The following is a 22795-nucleotide window of genomic DNA, read 5'->3' as shown; positions in this document are numbered from 1 at the left end:
TTACAGCTCTGTCATTTAAAGGGAGGTGAATAAACAACAAATGATGTGATGAACATGTATTAGAGAGAGAGACTGATAGAAATGCACAGTAAATAAAATGCAATACCTCTGATGAGATGGCAACCGGCCACCTGTTCAATGGTATCCATTTGTAAAAGCTGTCGCAATCAACGGGCCCTAAAAGTGTACAGTTAGTGCTGTTGTCAGTATGCATTTCAAGGAGAGAAAAGTGAGTATCATATCAACTGTTTTTCAGCATGATTGTGAACTTTTTCATTCAGTTTGATCATGTTCAGCAGCAGAGCAGGACACTAAACTGTCACATTATACAGCTTTGTTGTACATTCTTGCAGTGGAAAAATCACTTAACGGTAAAAGATGTTAACAAGAGTTAGATATGCTACATAAAGTGAACGATCTCAAAGTGTCATCAATCAAAAGGTTCCAACAACCTGAGAGAAAAATAAGGAGGAGATAATAACACATATGATCCCATGCCAACACATCACAAGTGATTTCATCTGAAAGCATGCAGAGAAGTGGATCATGAACGCTCCTCAGTAAGGTCAGTGTGGTTTTCAGTATTGAATGGTTTTCATTATGTGGCTCAGTTATCAGGATATTGTGAATATTGCTGCTGACAGGTCTGAAGAAATCCTTCAATTCACACACAACAGTGAAAAGAGAAGCACTTTCAGCAGCGATTATCTGTCTTTATCACTCCAATCAGCTAATTGCACTCTAATTGTCTCGCATAAAAAACAGCTAAGTTCATTACTGCTTCTTCACACTGGCTGTTTTGATATTGGCTAAAGGGATTAATAAAATCACTGGAGTGTAAGATCGAGGGACAAATCAGTGACTCTGAAGTCATCCATGAGGTTGTGACATATGACGATCTTAATGTGTGTTCGGTTTCAACAGCATTCTCGAGGGGGAAAAAATAAAAAAAACAATTCTAAAGCACATTTTAGTTCTGAATCATTTCCTATTTTAATGTTCTGAATAGAGAGATCATCTTGCCGAGAGCAGAAAGTCACAGGGCTGCTGCATCACCTCTCTGCTTTATTGCACTCGGTTTGATTCACTGGGTAATTCTGAAGTGGTGATTTAGTGCGCAGCATCACAGGCACAATTTGACATTCTGTAAGAGAATCACAAAACCTTGCCTGGATTATAAGGGTAAGACACAGCGCATTTTTCACTCATCTGCTTTATTTATTAGCCATTTTAACCAGTTTTATGGCTGTATGATGAAAAGACGAAATGTTTGAGCATTTGTTGCATCGAAAGAACTTGTTTTAACATTTTCTAACTGAACGCTAAACTGTGGTTGCAAACTGTTGCAACAAATGGAAAATAATGGAAACAAATCGCCTCATTTCCATCTGTAAACTATCTGCTGGTAAATCTGCTTTGAAAATGAGCCAGCCTGGTCTTTCATAACAAATATTTTGCTTCCTACGCTGAGACCAACAGATTATGGCAGATAGCCAGTGGACCTAAAACAATTAATAAGAGAGGCTTTGCTTAGAAAGCAAAAAGCCAATAAAATGCATTTTTCGGTTAAGCTCTGTTTTTGTTTGGATATCATAAACCAATTACGCATACTTACTAACATTAAAATGAGCTATTTTAACCTCTCATGAGCTATTTGCACATTTGCTCCCAGTGACACAACGGCATATCGGCAACATTACTGCTGTAGTCTCACATTAACCTTATACTTGCTAAACCATAACACTTAGCCCTATTGATTCAGTGTGCTCCACAAAGTGATAAATCCCCTGTAATGTTTCCCCTGTACCAGACAGAATGATAAATATGTCTTAAATTTTACTTAAAAAAACAAACAAAAACAAATAACTACAAGATTACATAAAACACCCCAAATTAATCTTCCTCACACTTCCTGGTTACTGTATGATATTCAAATTGCTGATGTGGACCACTAAGTTTGGGAAGAGTGTCTTCACCCGGTGTCTTCACCCCCAGTGCTTGCTCGCAGTACTAATGGGCTTGTTGTTATTCCACCTCGGTTAAGCCATGCATTAATTAGCGTCTTTCAGAAAGCAGGTGTTATTTTCATAACCTATACTGTGTCACTCAGTTCAGTCATGTAAAACAGTACAAACATGCCCCAACAAGTCTGGCAGTGAGTCTACAAGCTCAGCCCTGATGCACCTTGCTAGGGGCAATAAAATTCAGATGATAAAATTTTAGATTAATTATTCAGTGAGGTCCAAGGTAGACAAACACTCAAGCAAAGTAAACAAATAGCTGATCATGTCTCCTTTTGGGGAGTTTGAACCATTTCCCTTCATAAACGTAAGATAAGCTAAGAAAGCCAAATTGTATTTGACTGGATATAGACATTAACATTTGAAAGTCTGGGTTATACACCATGAAGTCTTTTCCTGCTCTTAGACGGATGCTTAATGAGGTAGCTTCATTATTGCAGCTTGGTCGAAGTTACTGCTTTTATTGGCTTTAAGATGATCTCTGCAAGACTTGGGGTTGTAATAAAAAGGAAACCTTTTATGTAAATTATATTGGCTAATTTTTATGAAGTGCCATGTGCTCTTGTTCGGCTATGTCTTCATTGTCAAGAACGCTGCGGCTGAGATCCTCCAAGCATTTTCGCAGTGGCTTCTTTTTGACTACAGTGAAAGCAAGAAGCAGGATTACAAACAGGTGGCTGCACGTCACCTAAACTGACACAGGCCGAGACAGACATCTGAACACGGGCAGCGGGCGCAGTCCGACTGAGAACACCTCTTTGTTACTGTCGCCTCTCCGAGCCCTGCTAATCTTACGCTTATGAGTTGACATGGCAACTGGCAGCCAACCGATCAGCAAGAGGAAAAAGTTCCACAGCACCTGGCTGAGCAACTACACCTAGACAAGGACACTGGCAGAGACGAAACCTGCTTGGAAGCATTGTCCTAGTGACGGAGCAAGCCCAAGCTCTGGGACAGATGGGTTTCTAAAAATAAAGGAAATTTGTTCTGGGAAGGTGACACAGCGAGGTGATTTGTGCAACAGCTAAGGGGAATAAACATTTGCATTTGACACAGATAACTTTCAGAGCTAAGACAGGGCTTACCCTGATGTACAAAATGCTTATTGAACCTCTGAACTGCGACAGCGGAGACCTGTCTGCAAAGAAATAATCTTATCTAGCAGCAGTGAAATATCCTATAATTAGAAAGCTCTTTTCATTATGAGAAAAATCAAGTGTTTTACAGAACATCACAATCATATGTGCATTGGCTTAGTGTCTGATTTTAGTCATGCTATTCTGAAACAGAGGAGGCTACTGAGCTCAAGGTGCAGTCAGACATGACAGAAAGTCTGTGTTAGTGTACTCACGGTGATGCTGGGGCCAAACCCAGAGCCAGGCTGAGGGCTAGTAGCACTGATGTAGTTGCCCACAGCCGAATCCTGGCTGCTGGGTGCGTACAGGTCAGCCACAGGCCCTGGACTGTTAGCACCAGGGAAACCTCCGGGCCTTGACGGGTTGGTGCCTGCATAGAAACACAGCGGGGAGCAGAGCAGCTCAGAATCACCCAACAACGATCAGTGCGCTTCTTAAGGGACACATTTAAATAGAAAAAGAACACATTACTGGATTCATACATTGGTCTCGAAGGACTTGCTCATGGGTCATTTTGTTACAGATACTTACTGCTTATGAAAGGACATGTTAAATTTTGTTTGGTGTCAACTGACAAAATGGGGGAGGATTTAGGTTTAAATGACCAAAATTAAGGGTGAATCCAGTATGATATTCTAAATATAATCTACATGCTGTGTGTATTATGCATAGGAGTAACATTCACTTTGTATAATCATGCACAACACAAAACAAGCACATTTCTAGAAATACTTCCACCATGCTAATAAATTAGTAAGGTTGCAGTGTAAATGTTGCCATGCATAATGTGAAGGAGTACTTGTAAAACAACATCGGCTGTTGAGTAAGAAGAGTAACACAGGATTACCACAGCGGGGATTTTAAATTTCACTTGAGCAGATTGCACCCCGACTTTATGCTTTCCTAATGACCTAATGATTCAACAACGCCAGCAAAAACCTACTAAAAATATTCCTGATACTTTCGGCTGCATGTTTCAGCTTTTTCAGGAGGAACATCAGGCATAAAACAAAATACGTATGTGAGACAAGAGGAGGCGGCATAAGGGGGAAATATAAAAGCTTGATCCGAGTTCATCTGCAGGTCCAAACTAAGGGGGAGATAAAAAAGAAATACTGTACATGACTTACCACCTTTGCCCTGTGAGTAAGAGCTACTCAGACTAATAAAATGTCTTTTGAAAATCCAGATGCCTGCTAAAGGCCAACAACACTGGCAATACAGAGGAAAAAAATAGTCGGGGAGAAAGAAAAATGCAGTGATCTCTTAACAGCAATCTCCTCTGCTGTCAGCTTCACATAACCCTCTGTCTCACCCTTATTCAAAGACAGACTGTGAAAAAAGCTGTACAACTGCATTAAAAAGAAAAATCTTCCAACCACAGAAAATGCTCCATCTTGTGTATATATGAGCTCAGGAACCCTGCGACGCCTGAGAGGGAGTCTTTGTAGTACATGTAAAGAAATACAGAGTGTGACTACAATACATCCAATGTGTTTCTGCAGACGCACACACTACACAAATTTTATCATTGTCACCATGTTTAACATGTCACTATGAAGCTGTATCAGACATGCCAGGTCCACTGGAAGCACCTAAGAACATACTTTAGATATCCGTGTATAGCACTCTAGAAAAATGAAGCCATCTCACTAAACTCACATCTCGTGGAGTTGACGCTGCTGTTTAACTAGAAGGACTTTAAATAGTGAGCAGCTAGTGCTCTTATCTTGCCTGCACAGCCCCCAGTAGGCTGGCTTATTATATAATTAAGGATATTTTCAGTTGAAATGGCAACACTCATTTCCTACGTCTGGTGAGTTTTATTAGAGAGTGGCTCACCCCTCTCCCTGTGAGGCCCCCCCCCCATTTAAATGCACGGGATGCAGTGATTCTGCACATTTAGCTTTGGGAGCAAAACAATCCCAAGTGCATTGTGGGTCAGATTGTTGTTTAGAATTAGGTCCACTGCAACACAAAGACTGGTGTGTTACTATTCATTTTTTAATAAGGAATGATAGTGCTAAGTCTGTCTAGTGCTTTTGGCACAGATTCATTTGACTGAAAGGACAAAGACTGGAGAGACAGAATCGTTTGATACCAGCAGTGACTTCTGTGTTAAAGTATTATGAAATAAAACTGGAAGACCTGAACTAAAGAGTCTAATATGCAACACTATACAGAACACTGTGCACTATGTTGCCTGTCTATATTTGCTTCACTTTAACTCACTTATATGTGGTATTGCAGTACAGCTGTAGGCACTGTGCACAAGAAAAGCATTTATCAATGAGATTTGCCATCAAACTGTATTTCCAAACGATTCTATTCTCCTTTTCAGGTTAGGAATCTGTGTGCTGCTATCTTCACGTGTGGACTGGGCATTTTGTGCGGAGATGAGTTAGCAACAGGATAAATAACAAATGGGTAATTGTCATACGGCTCCTAATAAACACGAAAACCGATTATGCTTTCCGATAAACATTAATTTCTGCTCTTTTCTGTTTAAAACAAACATCCAAGTAAACAGCACCACTTTGATTCTATTTACTGCAATGTGCTATAATGTAATTTTCTTATCATTAAGCTCAAGTTTGGCTACAATATAGTCTACTTCACAGACAACAAATGCATAAACTGTGTTAAGACTTGTGTAAACTTGTGTTACAATGTAATCGAGCTATGTTGACTCACTCAGGATTTGAATGTGTCCTCTCAGGTGAGACAAAAGACAACCATGCATCAACAGAATCCAACAGAGTCACTTCCAGCAGCTACTGCTGAAAACTGAGGACATTTGACTTGAAACACACTCTTACTACTCTTCAGCTATAATGTATACTACACTAACATGCTGCCACCCGTTCTCAAAATCAACAACAATTGGCATTGCTATTTGCAGTGATGAAGTCTTCCTCTTGTCATGCAGCCGTATATGAAATAACACTTCACTATAAACTCTGTCTGTAATGCAACCAGGACAAAAATACTAAAACAGCAGGCCTACAAGAAACCCTTCAAAACTCCATCTGCGTCACTGTTTCCTTGCAGCATGTCTGAGTTTTTTGCTAAAGTTTATACAGACAGTCTGTAGTAAATGCCAACATCTGCCTGGGGCAGCTGGCCAACACTTAAACCATTAGAGGGAGATTTGGCCCCACACTTCCACAAAAGGGTGAGAGGACAGCCCCTTTTACTTTAATATTTTTTTGCTGCTATTATTGTGAAGTTGGAGACACAATAGAGAAGGCACAAGATTGAAGACTATTGCAGGATTAAACAGGTCTCCAGAGGCAGGGAACCTAACTGCTGAGTGTAGGTCAACTTCTCCCATACTGTATGAACGCACGCCACTAAACTACACCTCCTTTACTTACAACCAGTTCAGATGAAGTAAACATTGGTGGTACGTCATGTCAGTGTAAACATGATCATGAGCATATTATCATCAGAACAAAAAAAAGAAACAAGACAAACAAACACTGCAGGATTCAAAAAATGTTAACTCTCACAACTACTGTCTGCTCTCAAAGAAATTGCGTGAATTTACAACCATTTTTATGCATCGCATGCAGATACTGAAATGCCAATGTGCAGTATATTGTATTTTACTTGTCTGTGGAATCTCATCCCTGGCTTTTGAAAGCTATGATTACATAAGGTGAGGGAACATCAGAAAAAGCACACAACATTAAAATGTGCTTGTGGTTTAGAGTAATGGCTGTATTATGCAAAAATGTTGTCCTTTAAGTATTGAACATTGCAGAGCACTTCTACTGATTTCCCAGACTCTCACACATTAATCATTCTTACACTTAAAATACTTAAAGGGCTGGACTAAAAAAATGACAATCACTCTTACATTTAACTCGTTCCTTTGCTGTTCAAAATTCACATGAGCTTGAGCTCTGTTAGAGAGGCCAGCGTACTCTCCGACATCATCAGTAGTTATTTTGTTCACATGCAAATGAAGGATTACATTCTGTATGTGTTGGCCCCTTATGTGCAAGCAGGGGCTTGAACACAGCTTCACAAAGAAACAGAAAATCTACATTAAAAATTGAAAAAAGGAGGAAGAACATGCAATGCTATTTGGTCAGCAAGACTTTTTTTTGTGTATATATATATATATATATTTCTTTTAAAAGGGGAGATTTTTTCTTTTCTTAACAAAAGCAGGAGAAAACAAACAAGGAAAAAAAAAAAGATTAGATCATCTGCATGGAATAATGTCATGAATCAAACTGAAAACTCCAAAACGTGGATGAGATAGATGCGCATATACAAACCTGGGTTCTTAAATTGATCCGGGCTGTGTAGGTGCTGGAGGGGGGAGTTGCAGGCGGAGGTGGCATGCTCACTGTGCAGCATCTGAGCCGCTTGGGGCCCCAGGGAGCCATAGTCAGCAAAGGAGCAGGGCCCCCCCCTCTGGTCACTGGGCGCAGAGTAAAACCCATAATCGGGGAGGCCTGGGAGATACAGTATAGGGTGGGGAGGGGGAGGGGAGGGGACTCCATCATTGTGGAAATCAACTTTTTCATTGTCAAAGTCAATGTCCAGATTGTTGAGCAGAGTTTGGTGTTGTCTTACACCATTTTTTAGGTTATATCCATGTGTTTTGTCTGCTTTAATTGGCCCTCCCTGCCCTCCCTCCCCAGCAGCTCCTGCCATGTGGCCAGGCCCCTTGGCATATGGTCTGAGTTTGATATTTTCAGCTCTATCTTATACATTAGCTGTACAATCATTGATACATACTGTCTCTCCCCGAAAGAACACAATCAACACCTCGTGAATAAACATAATGCCTCGACTTGATTCAAAAGGACCAGGAAGAATATATAAAAAATACAAAATATACAGTAAGGCCACAACTGATATTTTGGCTTATGCATAATTGGCCTGTGTCCTCCATGAGATAAAACTGAAGAATCATTAAAACACAGGTCAATACATTTCTCATTTCAAACCGACAATTCTTTGCTGACATACCTGAAGGAAGCTTTTGTCATTTAAATGAAAAGAAAGAGAGAGCATACCAATCAATAATTAATTTAAAGCCTCTTTTTTTGACCAATAGCAACAGATGATAAGGTTTTTATGAGACATGAGATACAGAGACATTTGTGTTTATTGATGACAGGCATTCTGAAGTGCTCTCAGTACTCTGAGCACGTCTCACGTTGGCCTCTTCCAATGATTCTCTCTTTGACACAGATGGTGGATTATCAACAAAATGTCTTTCAGCAATAAGTCGTGCTGACATTTATTGCTTGTCCTCTTAATCTGAGACAAGCTGCTCATATAAAGAGTGCAATTAAAAGAAACTGCTTCTTCTCACACCTCTTTGATAACAGAGTTAATCTACTCAGGAGGGACTGAGATTGGTGACATCGGCTTTTTCATGCTGGGTTTCCCCTGCTGTGTGTTTGTTTTTTTTTTATTTGGGTCCTGGAGCGAATAGCCATTCAAAGCCACTTCACCTCTACCCATTCAGACTGAGACAGTCCACTTCTGCCAAATGGAATGTAAGCACCAGCCATGTTTCTCCCCGCCAATGCTTTTTAGCACTCTGATCTCACCACTTGTGGGCTGTCTGCCCACTCATCAAATTATAGGCTCCAAATACAGCAGGCTTCCCACGTACGTCACATAATGCCTGACACATTGAACAAAGCTCAAGAACCAATCATTCCATTTACTTCACTTAGACAAATGTCACTGAAAATTGATTGGCCTTGCTAATGAGGAAAACTGGATCAATGGAATAATTATAATGGGGGGAAAAACATTTGACAATAGCACAAACCATGTTATTGGGAATTCATAAAGAATTCTAATATGTCACCAGTTTAGAACAGTGTGGTGAATGGAACCAAACAGGGCATTACTTTTCATTTTGAAATACTTTCACTATGCTTCATTAGTGAACATATTTGAAAAATTATCTTTCATGTAATATAAAAAATAACTGACCATGAAACATGTTCTGTCATCTTGGTAAAAGTCAAGTGAGGGAGTGAGATTACAAGCAAACATGGATAAAACGGATGAGTTTACTCATCAAAGAATATTGGTGTCAGACAATTATTATTAATGACATTTTCATCACAACCAAGATCACACCGAAACAAGAGTATTATGGGTATTAAATCCAAATATTGTTAGCAGCAGATCATTGAAGAGGGTTTTGCTTCAAAATTGGACAGGAATTTATTATGTTATTTTAATTTGAGAAAAGGTTAACTGTGAGAAACAGAAAACACGTGAAGCTGGTCTGACACTTCTTTAATATTGTACAATGTATTAACTCACTATTTATAAATTCGTTTTTCTGCTCAGACAGAACCATCAAATTCCATCCATTAGTTACAAGATCCCAAGGACAATTAACACCAAACTTACGTAATTCATACTTTAAATGTAACAACTACCACTTATCAGACAGTACTAGGCGTTGGCGAGGGATGACATGCAGTAAAAGAAAAGAAAAAAAAAGAATAAAAAGAATCCAAAAAACTGTATGGTAAGTAAAGTCAATGGATCTTCCTAGATTACAGCATATCATCAAATTGTATATGAAGCCTTTATGTACCTGAACTGCAGAAGGTACCAGATACTCATATGAAGCAGGCATGAATTAGAGGCAGGCCTGTGTTTCCTCTCTTTGACAAATATATTTGGTCATATTTTAGTAAGAACTCTTATTTTGATTCACTTCCATTTACTGCTTTACACTTAACATTTCTTGTATGTGTTTCAAATTAAAAGCCTTCTCCTATGTCAGTGGACAGAAAACCTTCATTTCTGAACAGTACTATACTACTATACTATACACAATACTACAAAATAGAGTTTGGCTGACACATTCATATTGGACAATAATACTTCAGCTGAAGAATGCAGAAAAACAAGAGGTTGATAATACCACTATCATTTCATAATGTGACAGCTACTTAGACTTTATCCACCCTTGGTTTTCCCCCGGACATGAACTGGGACCATCCCTGATTTATCCGTGTCGACCACGTCCCTGGCCATTATTTGAGACGTGGTTTTTTATTTGACCGTGTACAACATTCAAACTTCATGCCACTGCATGGTCTGCAGGTGTAGCAGCCTCAGGTAAGTAACTAGCTTTGTTTGCCTGCAGCTTGACAAAAGTACGACTCAGACTCTCACAAACATACAGATACACACTCTCAAAGCCATATATTTTCATCAGTGGCTATCTGATTTGTTATGCAGGATGAGACTGGGCAGAGTGTGCCCACAGCTGCATTAGTATCACCGATCATATCACTGTGCCTCAGACCTCACCACTATTAATATTCACACAATCTATCCAGAACAATGGGCCTTTCTTGGACTCCTTTTTTTTCCACTGGCCACTAATTGGATGTAATTACTCATCTACAAAACAAATGAGCGTGCTGAGGTTGCCTTGGAGACTAGATCAGGGGACCCAGCAGTGCGAATCATTCGCAGGGCTTCATTTATACTGGTAATTATCTCCCCTACCCCCACCCTTTTTCCCTTCTGCCCTCAGTGACCAAAGCTGGCTGCGAGGCGATGGAGAGGGGAGTGTCTTGCAGTCATCTGTTACTGACATCATCGGGGTGGCTCTCTCTAAGTGGATAAATGCCCTGCTCTCGTTGCCACTTTGCCAGGTGACTGCCTTTAAGGAGGAATCACAAACCTTGAAAGTACTGCTGCTCTTTTTCTCACTAGTTGGAAAATAAAACTAATCACGCTGATGATAAAATATAGCGTCATGCTCCCTGGCCTGCTGGGACTTTGGACTGTGAAAAATATTGTCATGAGTTTGCCAGTGTTTTTCACCAAGTTTGTGATTATCCCTTTTTCACATCCAACAAAAAGTCAACATATTAACACATTCACATGTTCAGGCACAACGCGTGACTCCCCAGCGTAACTCCAACCTGTATTGGAACCTGCTATTACCTTCCCACTGATTAAAAGGTCTCTTACAGGAACAACAATTAAACCTGTATATGCAACATGTTTTGATACTATAAAAGATTTGTTGAAAATCAATAATGTTTGCAAACATCAGTTAAAAATGTTGACTTTTCATTAATAAGCTGACCCTGTTAATAGACATAAATATAGTGTTATTTCTGCATCCTCTAAACAGGGGACTGTGGGAATTGGGGTATACAAGTATCTATTACCAAAAGTTATTTTCATTGCTGCAAGGAATAATTTTTCATGCAGTCACTCCTCCATTTCCCTCGTGGCGCCAGTGAGATTCCTTGGTGGCCATCAAACCACATCACTCTACAGAAGACGTCAATAAACCTGACATGCTGCTTCTCAAATTAGCTTTGAATTTTAGAGCTACCATAATTAGCTTTTCCATTTTCACCAATGTCATTTAAAAATAGCGTGAAAGAAACTAACAGCTCTTTTGCTGTCTAGCCTTGCTTTCACTTTCCATTTGAAATAATCTTTTCTGAATGAATGGCTGAGTAATTAACAGCACTAGACACCCTTTTCAGAGAGCACAGACATTTCATAAATAATACATATTTAATGTCTTGTCATTTTGTGTTCAGAGAAGCTTGGCTAATTAATTTTAACAGATGATTTCTTCTTGCATTTACTCACCCATACTCAGGCCTCTGTTTTTTTTTACTTTTCATTTTATGCCTGCTTTTCCCTTTTCTTGCTATTCTTTCCAGTAATGGACAAACTCAACAGAGCTACTGATTTACATTTACCTGCATCCATGGTTGGGGAATGATTGTGGAAATTCACAGAAGAAGAGAAAATGTGAACGATGAAACGTGGGTAAAACAATGTGCAACAGTGAACTAAATCAGTGCACACTCATTTGATTTTAATGCAGATTTGAACCTGTGTGGGATCTGGCCTGGTTGGGACTGACAAAGGGCACTCAGCTATCTACAGTCGGCACAGATTATCCTATCGTGAGCAGCTTCAGAGATGACAGCCCTGGCCTTTTGGCTGAACACATTTTTTCAAACATGTCTGGTCAGGCTTATGTGGTCTGAAGAGATCTAAGACTCACTATGACTGAAATCTGAGAGTGACATTGGCTACTACACCGAATGGTCATTTAGATATAGAGGGAAGGAAAATATGAATTTGAATATGAAAAATATGAGCAATTTGCAGAATGTTAATAGATTTCTAAATCTTCATGCATCTTACAAAATTTAATTTGGATGCATTTATCTCAAAATGTTTATAATGTCCTCGTGTATTTCAATAGGTAAGCAGGAAATTATGCAATTTACTTTGCAATAAGTAAAATTAAAGTCTCACTAAAAATTTAACAATGCCATTGTCTACGGAAAAATTTCACTTCAAAATAAATAATGCAAATCAAACAGAAAATTCTGCTCTGATTGGAAGGATACAACACATGCTGCATTTCATAACTGAATTTACAGGATAGACAACAAAATACCTCACTCCCAATAAGGCTTCAGTAAGTTTTCTTTGGAGAATGTGTTACGTATTCAGCCCCTGGAGGGCAGAGTGGTGATGTCCCTAAAGGCCTGTGCCTGTAACCTCGGAGCATCTGCTACCCACAGCTGTGAGAGCCACTGCTTCATGGTGGAGGCGCAAAGGGACACTTTGCCCTCCCCAATGTGTCACATCTATCCTTGGGCCATGAACAAAAACCCAAGCAGGATGGGCTTGGCATGCCTGCTCATGTTATTTTGCACCAAATACATGTAAAGCGCCTCTGGCCTCGGAGCTGAGCTCTGCAGATTAGCATCTGGGACAAATGGACCTGAGCTCACCAAGAGCCAGATTGATTAAGACCAGTGCACACAGCCAATCCCGGTCTCCTCTCGGGCAATGCTGAAGATCAGAGAGCTTTTTGGAAGGAAACTGATAATGATCTTCATTTGGAAATGTCTGTCACACGACTTTCCTTCTTTTCATTGGTGAAGAGACAAGAGATGGGGGAAGAAGTGGGATGATTAATTGAGAGAAAAGACCAAAAAGAATGACAAGTAATTGAGGGGAGGAATGGGTTTTAAAATGTGAAGACCGTTCTGAGTCCCAATAAAACTGGCAAGGACACCTCTGCAATTTATATTGCAGTCCAATTTCTGCACAACGCTGACCACAGCCAACTCTATTTCAGTTTTGAACACCTGAGTCAAGTCAGACATACAGTACATAGCAAGTACCCAGGCCTCTAAAAGCAGCTGAATGGGGCTTTGTGCACACCCCAGGTACAGCCAAGATCTGAGACTGACATTTGAGCTTTCCAGAAAGCTCAGAGGGACTCAGGAAAACATTCAACCAGAATAGAATGGGACCTGTGAAGTTCCCTGGACTGTCAGAACCATCTGCATCACTTGCATTTTTCTGTTTGTAACTGACAATGCTATAGCACAGCAGATTTAAGATAAGATTACTTTAAGATGAAGTAATTTGAATGATGACTGGCCTTCTTTTAAAGAATGCTTCATTTAGTCACATCAGCTGCTCTTCAGAATGATTTTTCAGTATACATATCAATAAACACGTTGTTGTTGACATAAATGTCTGATATTTGCATTCATTTCATTGATCAATTACATCTCTATATAAGTTGGAGTGCCAACTGTGGCTGATTTATACTGGTTTATCCTTCACATCGACAGCAGAGGTGGATTACACTTGTCTAAAATGAAGAACAGGTGCTGGTATATGCATTAACCATCTCCAAATTAGCAATTTCCTCCTTCCTGCTTTACTTTGCAGATGTTCAGATAATCCAGTAGCACCCAGGAGTATCTGACATCAAACCTGTGCAACCAGCTTAGAAAGTCCAGTATGGGCCAGGACCTCTCTACCTTCAGGCGATGGTAAACTGTGCAGGAGTCAGATCTCTCTGATCTGCTTCTCGCCTGGAGCCACAGTCTCTCAAATGTCCTAAAAACACGCATCAAAACTAGCTCTTGTTCTTGCTCTTCAGTGATACAACATGCTCCTGGTACAGATCAAGGTGCAAAATACCTCACCATCTTCAAATACAGACCGAAGATCCAACTCTTCAAAAAAGCATCCGGACTGACACCACCTCAGATTCAACTAAATGAAACATGTTGCCTTGCCTGTCCTAAAAGTAACCAAAACTTTTCAAATGTGATAATTAGTACTTTTTAAACGGGAATCTTGTCTAGAGTCACAAGTTTTCAAATTTAAACATGCATTATCTTACAGTAAAGGAACTAGAAAAGTATAATAAATTCTTGTGAAGTATTTCAATGCAAATTTACCAAAAACTACTAGATTGCAAGAGAATCAAACTGTAAGATCCTCTTCTGGTAGGTCAAGGAAATCTCTGACGTACATGTAGGTACGCAATATCTAGGCAAAGTTAGAAAGAAGGTGCAGAGTCATCCTTAGTAACTTTTCTTGTTACTGTACACAACTCTGTCTGCACCTAGGGTATAGTCTGCTGCAAGTGGCAGACCACTGTGAGAAGTCCAAAATACACCTTGTCATCAGCAGCGCTCTGTCATAGAGAGGGAAGTCAGCATGCTGTCATTTTGTCTGTTGAGCTTTGGGAGTGTGGGGAAAGTGCCCTCTGTCAGAGATGGAAAATGTCTTCCTCGATCTCACCACACTCTGAGTGTATCACTGACAAACAAGGCTCGCAGCCTGCACCAAGTCAACAGCTACACCTAAGAAGATTTTCTTTCTAGGAACATGAATCTAAATAATTAATGTGGCTCAAGTGTCAAACCATAATTTTGGATGTTTAAGAATTTATTTGATTTGTACTTCTTCTTCTTCTTTTTACATTTAACTTCTGCGGTTTCAAGTGCCAATTTAGGTGACACCCCACTACTCCTGAATCCCTCCTGTTGGGTCAAAGGAGAACTGCACAATATGTGGTGCTCTATGGGGACTGTAGGTGGAGTCAAAGCACAAAGAATCCACACTTAAATCATACATAAGGCTTTTAAATTTTTTTTTTCTTTTACAACAAAGACCCTCGTCTTCACTTAACATAGAGAATTCATAAATATATATATAAAATATATTAACCACTAGAATTGCTATTTCAGAGTGGATTTTGGCCTGAGTGTGCTACATATTAAATCAGAAGACAGGACAGAGATGCAGAAACATCCCCAGACATTACTCAGAAAGGGAGGTCAAGCCTAAACAATCTGTGTCCAATCTGTCATTTGTATGTGTCTGTATTGAGGAAAGATGCCACCAAATGTATTAATCCATGTGGGGTGTTATTAGCACCATTTCAAACACTTTGCAAATCATCAACAAATCATTTTTCACAAAACCACAGACCACAGAACCAAAGACTGCACTTGTATCATCAAGAAGCATCGGTGAAGTCTTGCTTTAGAGAACAGGAGCGTTAATAAGTGCAAAGAATCAAAAAGAACACAACTGATTTAAATCACATTCGTATTCCAGGTTTTCTTGCTGCTGTTGTGATAATATTTTTGATTTAAATACTGTCATTTACTGTCAAAGCGTGGAGATTTCATGCTTTGTTCGAAGGATATTTTCCTTGAAACTGCCTCAAGGCTGTTTAAGTACTCTAAAACAGGTCCATGATGTCACTGTTTAACACTCTAACCCTCCACCCTCCCGGCCTCCCCTCACCCCGTGGTCATAGTCATTTGCTTGTCTCCCTTCCATTTGCAGCTGTCAGAATTAAACTGTACATAATGGTTGTCATCACGTCTACTGCTTCCTGGTTGCTGCTAACCCCAAATCAACATTCCTGCTTCTTAGTGATGTTCATTGCGACTGTTGGGCAAATTGTTTGTTTTGAAAATGCAAAATCAAATAGCCCGATGTGCAAGAAAGAGCATCTGATTGGCTTCCAGTGTTCCCTGTGTTGATTTGAATTACGTGCAAATGAGGACAGGTGGGTGAGTTTGTCTGTCTCTATGTGTGTGCAGATGTACGTAGTATGCATTCACCACAGCCGCCTGTGTGTTCACGTGCAAGTGTGTACGTCTTCAGGTATCACAGCACGTGACATAAAACAGCCACCGTCGACTGACTTTACATCTGTGAGTCACTGCACAAACCAGACAACATCAGAGTTACAATTAAAACAGATTTTCACCAACAAGCTTTTAATAGTATGTTTGATTAGGAAAGACAGTTTTCCCTAAGCCTGGAGGCTGTGTGTTCAGTCAGGGGAGCTATTATCGACAGCTACTGAAAGATCTACAGTTGTAGGGGAGGAAAAAGCCGGATGTCTAAATGAAGCCAACAAGTCAATCAATGCTGTGTTTAAGACTTGCATCCTGTTTTGGAACAAATCTCTCGGCAGATATTCTGCTGTATGTGAATAAGGTGCGTACTGTAATAATGATTTAACGGAACATATTGAATGTTGACATCCTACAAGTCATCTTACAAGCTAACACTGAAGCACCGTTCTTTCTATTTAAAATTTTTAACATTTGTCTTCACTCATACACTGTAACATACAAGTACAGCAGTAGAATAAGCTTTAATTGGCAAGACATGGCAAGGGCGCCCAAGATTCTAAATTGATCAGGTAATATCAGATAGATAGAAAAGCACACAATAAAGTAGAGTGGTAGAAATGAAGAAAACATGACTTCAGCATAAACTGCTACTTAGGACTCACTTATTACTCAAAAGTCCACTTCTTTCCCTAAAACACAACAATTAGATAGTTTTTTCTTTTTGTTAGTTTAACATGGATGGTGATCAGAATATTTTATATCAAACAAAAAGACAACAAATGCCAGAATAAATGTACTATCAAGTTTCACATCTATCCACATTTTATTTTATTATAGTATATTATTTACCAAAACTTCTGATAGCAGGAGTTTTCAAGGAAAAATTTCTTTATTGTTTTCCATAATCTAAGGGTCATATTATGTGTAACCATATCTAATTCTTCCCCCGGAGTCTTTGTGCTTTCTCGTGTCTCAGGTTCCTGTGGATCGTGTCTGCACCTACTGCTGTGGTCCTGCTTGACACCGACGACTGTTATTACCATCTGTTAAATTTCTGCATTATTATTATTATTATTATTATTACTACTATTACTACTACTTCTATCAAAATCATTATTGCTAATACTGTCATTGCCATTCCAATACTCTGTTGTTATCACTGCTGTTATGCATCTCTGTCTACGTACCCCACCACTCTCTCGCTCTCTCTCTCTCTCTCACACACACACACACACACACAGCCCAACCAGTCAAGGCAGATGGCTGCCCGCACTGAGTCAGGGTCTGCTCCAAGGTTTCTGCCTTCTTAAAGGAAGTTTTTCCTTGCCACTGTCGCCAAATGCTTGGTCATGGGGGTTTAGTTGGGGTCTCTCTAGAAATCTAATTAAAGAGTTTGGTCTACACCTGCTGGAAAGTGTCAGAGAGAACTGTTGTTGTTATTTGGCGCTATATTAATAAATTGATTTTAACTGAATTGAATCATTTAATATAAAGAACCCTCAAAGGATGCATGTACAGGTTTATATTCCCATTTAAGAATAAACTTCCATGTGGGAGGATTTTTACTGTCCAAAAAGTAAACTGAGCACAGTATAAGATGGACTTGCTGTGGTTCAGAAGTATCATGTTTTTGGGATTCAGAAGGGCTGGAATATGTTGACAAATGTCTTTATGGTTGGAACTGAAAGTGTTCATTCATTCATTTATCAAATAAAAGGATAAAAGGATAGCCTTTTATTTGTGTTTATTCAAAATAAGTCAAGATTTGTTCTTTGTGACAAGTTGAGGTAACAGAACTACATGAAAGCATTTAAATAAAAAGTGCCTGAGATGACTGCCCCGTACTGACAGAATCAAACTGAATTTGATTTGATGGTAGTGCAGTTTCTTGAGGGTCAGTGTTGCATAGTCTCCCACAAATTATAATCACTTAGACAGATAAGTAGCCTACTCTTTTGCAGCATTTTAATAAAGTCTAAGACAAGTTGTAGTGGTAACACTGCAGGATAAGCTGCAGGCTAGTCAGACACAAAGCAGACGCACGTGAACACAGTTAATGTCGGCAGAGAGAGTTAACTGAATACGTTGTAACAAAAGTTAGTATAAAGTGATCCTAACTGGCTGAGAACTTATTACAATCTACACAAGATAAATACATGTCTGTGTGTTGTCAGCACAATTTGATTCAGTTTGTCAAAGTCGCGGCGCTATTAGCATGCTAAGGCGCTGACTGCAAGTAGTGCCTTAGCATGCTAGGCGTATTAGCATAGCGTTCCTTGTGCTACCAGACCATGTTACTGTGTACTGGTAGTGTGTTTGTTGTTGTTAGCTTAGTTGTTAGGAGTATGGTTTGTTTCCTGTTTGTTAACGTTATAACTTCTGAATTTTTTGCTTCCATCCAGAGCACCGCGTTGGACTGGAGCATCCAGTCTGAAATCCACCCACAGCCTTAATCCATCTTTCCTCATCTGTTCTCCATCTTTCTCTTGCTCATGCTTCATGAAACATCCCATGGACTTGTGATTACAAACTGCATGTGTGTTTTATTTTCATAGCTTGCCCTAGCAGGTGAAGCAGCCATTTGATTTAGGTCAATAGCTCCTGAGTCATGACTCAGGTCTCATTCATTTTATTTTTAGTTGAAGAACAATATATGTAACAATATAATTTATTTTATTTTATTTTAGTTTTAGTCTAGTCTAGTTTTAGTGAGTTTTATATATTGTTTTCTTGTTAATTTTTAAGTCATCTCCATGATAAGCAGTGACGCCTTGTGTTTTTTATGCTTGGAGCATTTAAATCTCACAAATGTCCTGTATATGTTTTCAACTTATTAACCTTATCAACAATGACCGATCAGTTGATCAGTTCCCAGTTAGTCTGCAAGTAGCAGGTTCTCCTCATTCCTTATGTCGATCACCCTACTTTAAATAAGGCTTAACTAGCTTGCCATAAACACATTTCTACAATGCTACATTATAGAAATATACAGCATATCATCTGTGACTGTAGATTTGAATGTTTAACTGTAAAAAAAAAAAAAAATCTTGGCTACATGACTCAAAACTAAATGAATGAAGCATCACGTGAAATCAGTCACATTACATCTCTTGAATGAATATTTGTGTTTTTATAAAAAGACATGAAAAAGTGTAGTCTATTTGTGTTTCATATATAGTGAACAGCAAAGATTTCTATACAAGGAGACCGCAAAAAGTTCGATGAGCAGGATCATTAAGGAAATCTCAATACTGACTGGTCTTTATAATGTGGCTAGTGTGTGCTGCAGTCTCCTCAGCCTGCACACTCAGTCTCAATATATCCCTTTACACTTTTAGAACTTTTGAAGCCTGTCAAAGACTGTTTGTGAGACTTAAACACCTTGTTCATTAGCCTGGGCTGACATGGCATGTACAAGGTTCTTTTCGCTGTGTACTCCAATATATGTATTGATACTGCATGGTTCAGTATGAGTAGTATAGTGTGGAGCTTAAAGTTTTTCTTTTAATGGGACCTTAAACATTGTGCGCCTTTTTGGAGGTTTGTTACCCTGGAAATTGAATATTGGCACCCTCAGTATGTGCATCAGCGCTGTGTAGTGTCTGTATGTACAGCCGAGTTCAGTATGTTTCAGAATGAGTGCTGTGTAGGAGCTGTGAAGGTTTTTTAGTAAGCTGTATTATCTAACTAAATGACTAAAATTGAAACGTTTGTGGTGGGCATGACAGGTATTTTTCTTTTACTTCCTCTGAAGTTGTTTATCTCTGATTTGGTACCATGTTTACATGTTTAGTGAATAATGATAACATTTTCTCTGCTGTGTTACAGAAACTTAGTGATTAAACATAAATGTTCCAATATTAATATTATCATATTGAATTTTTAATATAATTACACAAAAAGTGATTTGTGTTAAAGGTAAGTTTGTACATTTGAGGCACACAACAATACAGTTTTTTAAAATGTTAAAAATTACACTTGGTTCAACTCAGCTTTAACAGCAGTTCCCAAAGTAATTTTTCTCAGTTTTAATCAAATCAGATATAATACATGTGCTGACTTAAATATACCTGGTTAGTTTTTTCCATGTTGGCTATACGTTTTAGTTTCACAGTTAACTGTACATTTTTAGGTTTTCAAAAGTCAAAATAGTATAAAGGTTCACTAAAATTAAAAAAAAACAACTATTTTTGGAGTCTAATCAAAGTAACTGTTTTTACAGTGTAAGCACGTACAGAGATCTCTGATAAAATCTCTACTGTATGTGTGTATGATGCGGTAAGTCTAAACTCAAATTGTCGCCGAGTGTGTGCATGTGGGCTCGAGGGACTATGTCTATGGGGAGAAGCAGAGCAGGAGAAGTTGGAGAGAGCAGCAGCCACACAGAACATGGACAGAGCGTTTACCTGGCCCTGTGCTCTGTGGGTACGCCAAGTAGCCGCCTCTTCCACGGGCCCCCCTACCTGAGCCTCGCGCTGCTGCTACTGCCGCTGCTGCCACCGGTCCGTATGCTGTCGCTGGGAAGCCTGCAGGCACACACACACACACACACACATCACTTCTTGCACGTGGATGAGTACACCCAAGAGCTACAAGAGAATGTTGATTCCAGCACTGAGCTATGGGATAAAACCACAGCTGTCAGAGACAGGGGCTCATGTCACGGCAACATCTATCAGCAAACTCTTACTGAAACCACTGTGATATTCAAACTCTGCAGGTCGACTGATCCGCACACAGAAAGAGAAAGTTAGTCAACAGCAACTCACCGAAAGTTTGAATAAAATAAAAACAACAGACAGGAAGTGTAACTTCAACAAACTAGCCATTATCACCATTATTATCAAATTATATTAAAACCATAGAATGACAACACTAGTTTATGATTATATAATTTAGACTTCAATAAACCTAAGTAAGTAAATTTAAGTAAATTAATTAATATTCTAAAAACATTCCTTTTTTACAGAAAATGTCTGCCTGAATGAAAAGGTACACTTCATATTCATTTAGAAAACTGAGCAAACTGAATTTTGCAATTCACCAAGTCCCTGATTATATTAGTGGAAGCATTTGACTCTGGGGGGTGTTTATGTCACATGCTTTGGATGAAAGATTACAGCCAGTTCTGAGCTGCGTAGACATGGGCATAATAGCCCTACCTCTGGGGACTACCCCTGCATTTTGTTCGGGAGGGCTCCCAATTACTGTGACTTTCTATGGAATCAGAACCAGCCAGTGTAAAGCGAGAGGCAATGCAGTCCACAGCTTGCTTTTTTTTTGTTGTTGGACCGGAAGATAGGCAGCAGAAAAATAGTTCCCACAATCATATGGAGACATCTGTTGGATGTTCTGTCGTTCAGAAGAGACTTCAATCTGTTTGCTTTTGTAAAGACTAAGCAATTCTCCTGTGCTTGTTTCTTCTTATCTGAACATTCATAGTACTCCAACGCAGAGGTTTTTGAAGCTTTAAAAGTATATATGTATGTATAAGTATTCACGGACACCAAATAAATTATCACTTTATTATATTCTAACAAGGCTTTAATACCATGCAACTATAAATCCACTTCTTTAAGGTCTGATTATCCCAACAAATATCAGTCTAATAATCAGTCTGTAATTAAGCCAAAAGCAGTATCTGTGAATTGTAATTACATTGTTGGACTTAATGAACACAGTAGCTAGAGGTGGCTGAAAGAGGCTAGTCCATGCCCAGGGCCTGGGCTCCTCTCTCAGCACAGGAATGGCATGTCATTAGCGGTGATGAGATTCCTCACTCTGGGCTCAACACCGTCTATGCCTAATCAGCCTCCTAAAATTATCTCCACAGGAAATGCTTTCCTCACTAGTGGAAAAAAACCCCTCTAAATTCCCTCAAATGTGAGTTTTTCTTGATTTCATTTTTTTTTCACTGTATGTGTGTGCATGTGTGTGTTTCTTCTATGTTTTGGCCATATTCTGGAGACTGTGGTTTAGACATTACAAAATGGCACAGGACACCTTAGAGGATTATTTTTTGAATGCTGTGGAGGTGAGAGGAGCACTAGCGGGTGACCTATTTTCCGAGTCTGCCTTGTACTGCTATTCCACGAAGAGGGGGCTCACACAAAAGACTGATGAGAGGGAGGGGAGGAGGAGGGGTGGAGGAGTGGGGTGAGAGGGCAGGGTCAGATGAGCCGCTGCCAAAGAGAAAAACACATAGCTTTTCATCAGCCGGCTGAGAAGGAGGTAATTCGCAACTCTGTCGACACAATACTACCATGAATGTGCGTGTTAGGTGTGAGGCACCATCATGCTGTGACTGGCAGGCAGGTGAAGAAGAGAAAGAAATGCCACCCCCCCCCCCGATCTAACAGCTCAGGATAGAATAAGGGACTCAGGAGGCATGGTGACAGGGGAAAAAGAATACAAAAAAAGGGCGACAAAAAGGCAACTAAAATCAGGCGCACTTATGCCGCTGCAGCTGCACGGCACCAGGAACTGATTTCAACAGCTCAAATGATATTCTCCGCCTCTTTTCACAAAAACACAAATCAACTCTGATACTATGCTAATGATGGCCATGCACCCCTGCATTTCCACTTACAGTGTCCCCATGTCTGCTGTGCGGAACAGCGTTTCATACGGCGCTCTCCACCTCTTTTCCCCCCTGTCTGTCTCTCTC

At 39.6% G+C, this 22795-nt stretch overlaps 1 protein-coding gene across 8 annotated transcripts in view; it reads right to left on the bottom strand.

The window, feature by feature from the left end:
• LOC124070381 (RNA-binding protein Musashi homolog 2) overlaps positions 1-22795 on the bottom strand; it is a 230565-nt gene that overhangs the window by 5644 nt on the left and 202126 nt on the right. For 2 of the 8 annotated variants that reach the window (XM_046410252.1, XM_046410251.1), the window contains exons 11-14: positions 20535-20654; positions 7447-7626; positions 3373-3527; positions 107-177 (exon numbers count right to left, since the gene is read on the bottom strand). In XM_046410252.1, the coding sequence (XP_046266208.1) occupies positions 136-177; positions 3373-3527; positions 7447-7626; positions 20535-20654 (497 nt within the window). In that variant the 3' untranslated portion in view covers positions 107-135. The remainder of the gene's footprint in view (positions 1-106; positions 178-3372; positions 3528-7446; positions 7627-20534; positions 20655-22795) is intronic. The other 6 variants (XM_046410254.1, XM_046410253.1, XM_046410255.1 and 3 more) reach the window with 6 other exon arrangements.

This window comes from Scatophagus argus, chromosome 14, assembly GCF_020382885.2.
Source record: "Scatophagus argus isolate fScaArg1 chromosome 14, fScaArg1.pri, whole genome shotgun sequence".
Taxonomy (NCBI): Eukaryota; Metazoa; Chordata; class Actinopteri; family Scatophagidae; genus Scatophagus; species Scatophagus argus.
This window is presented reverse-complemented; position numbering and strand designations above follow the sequence as displayed.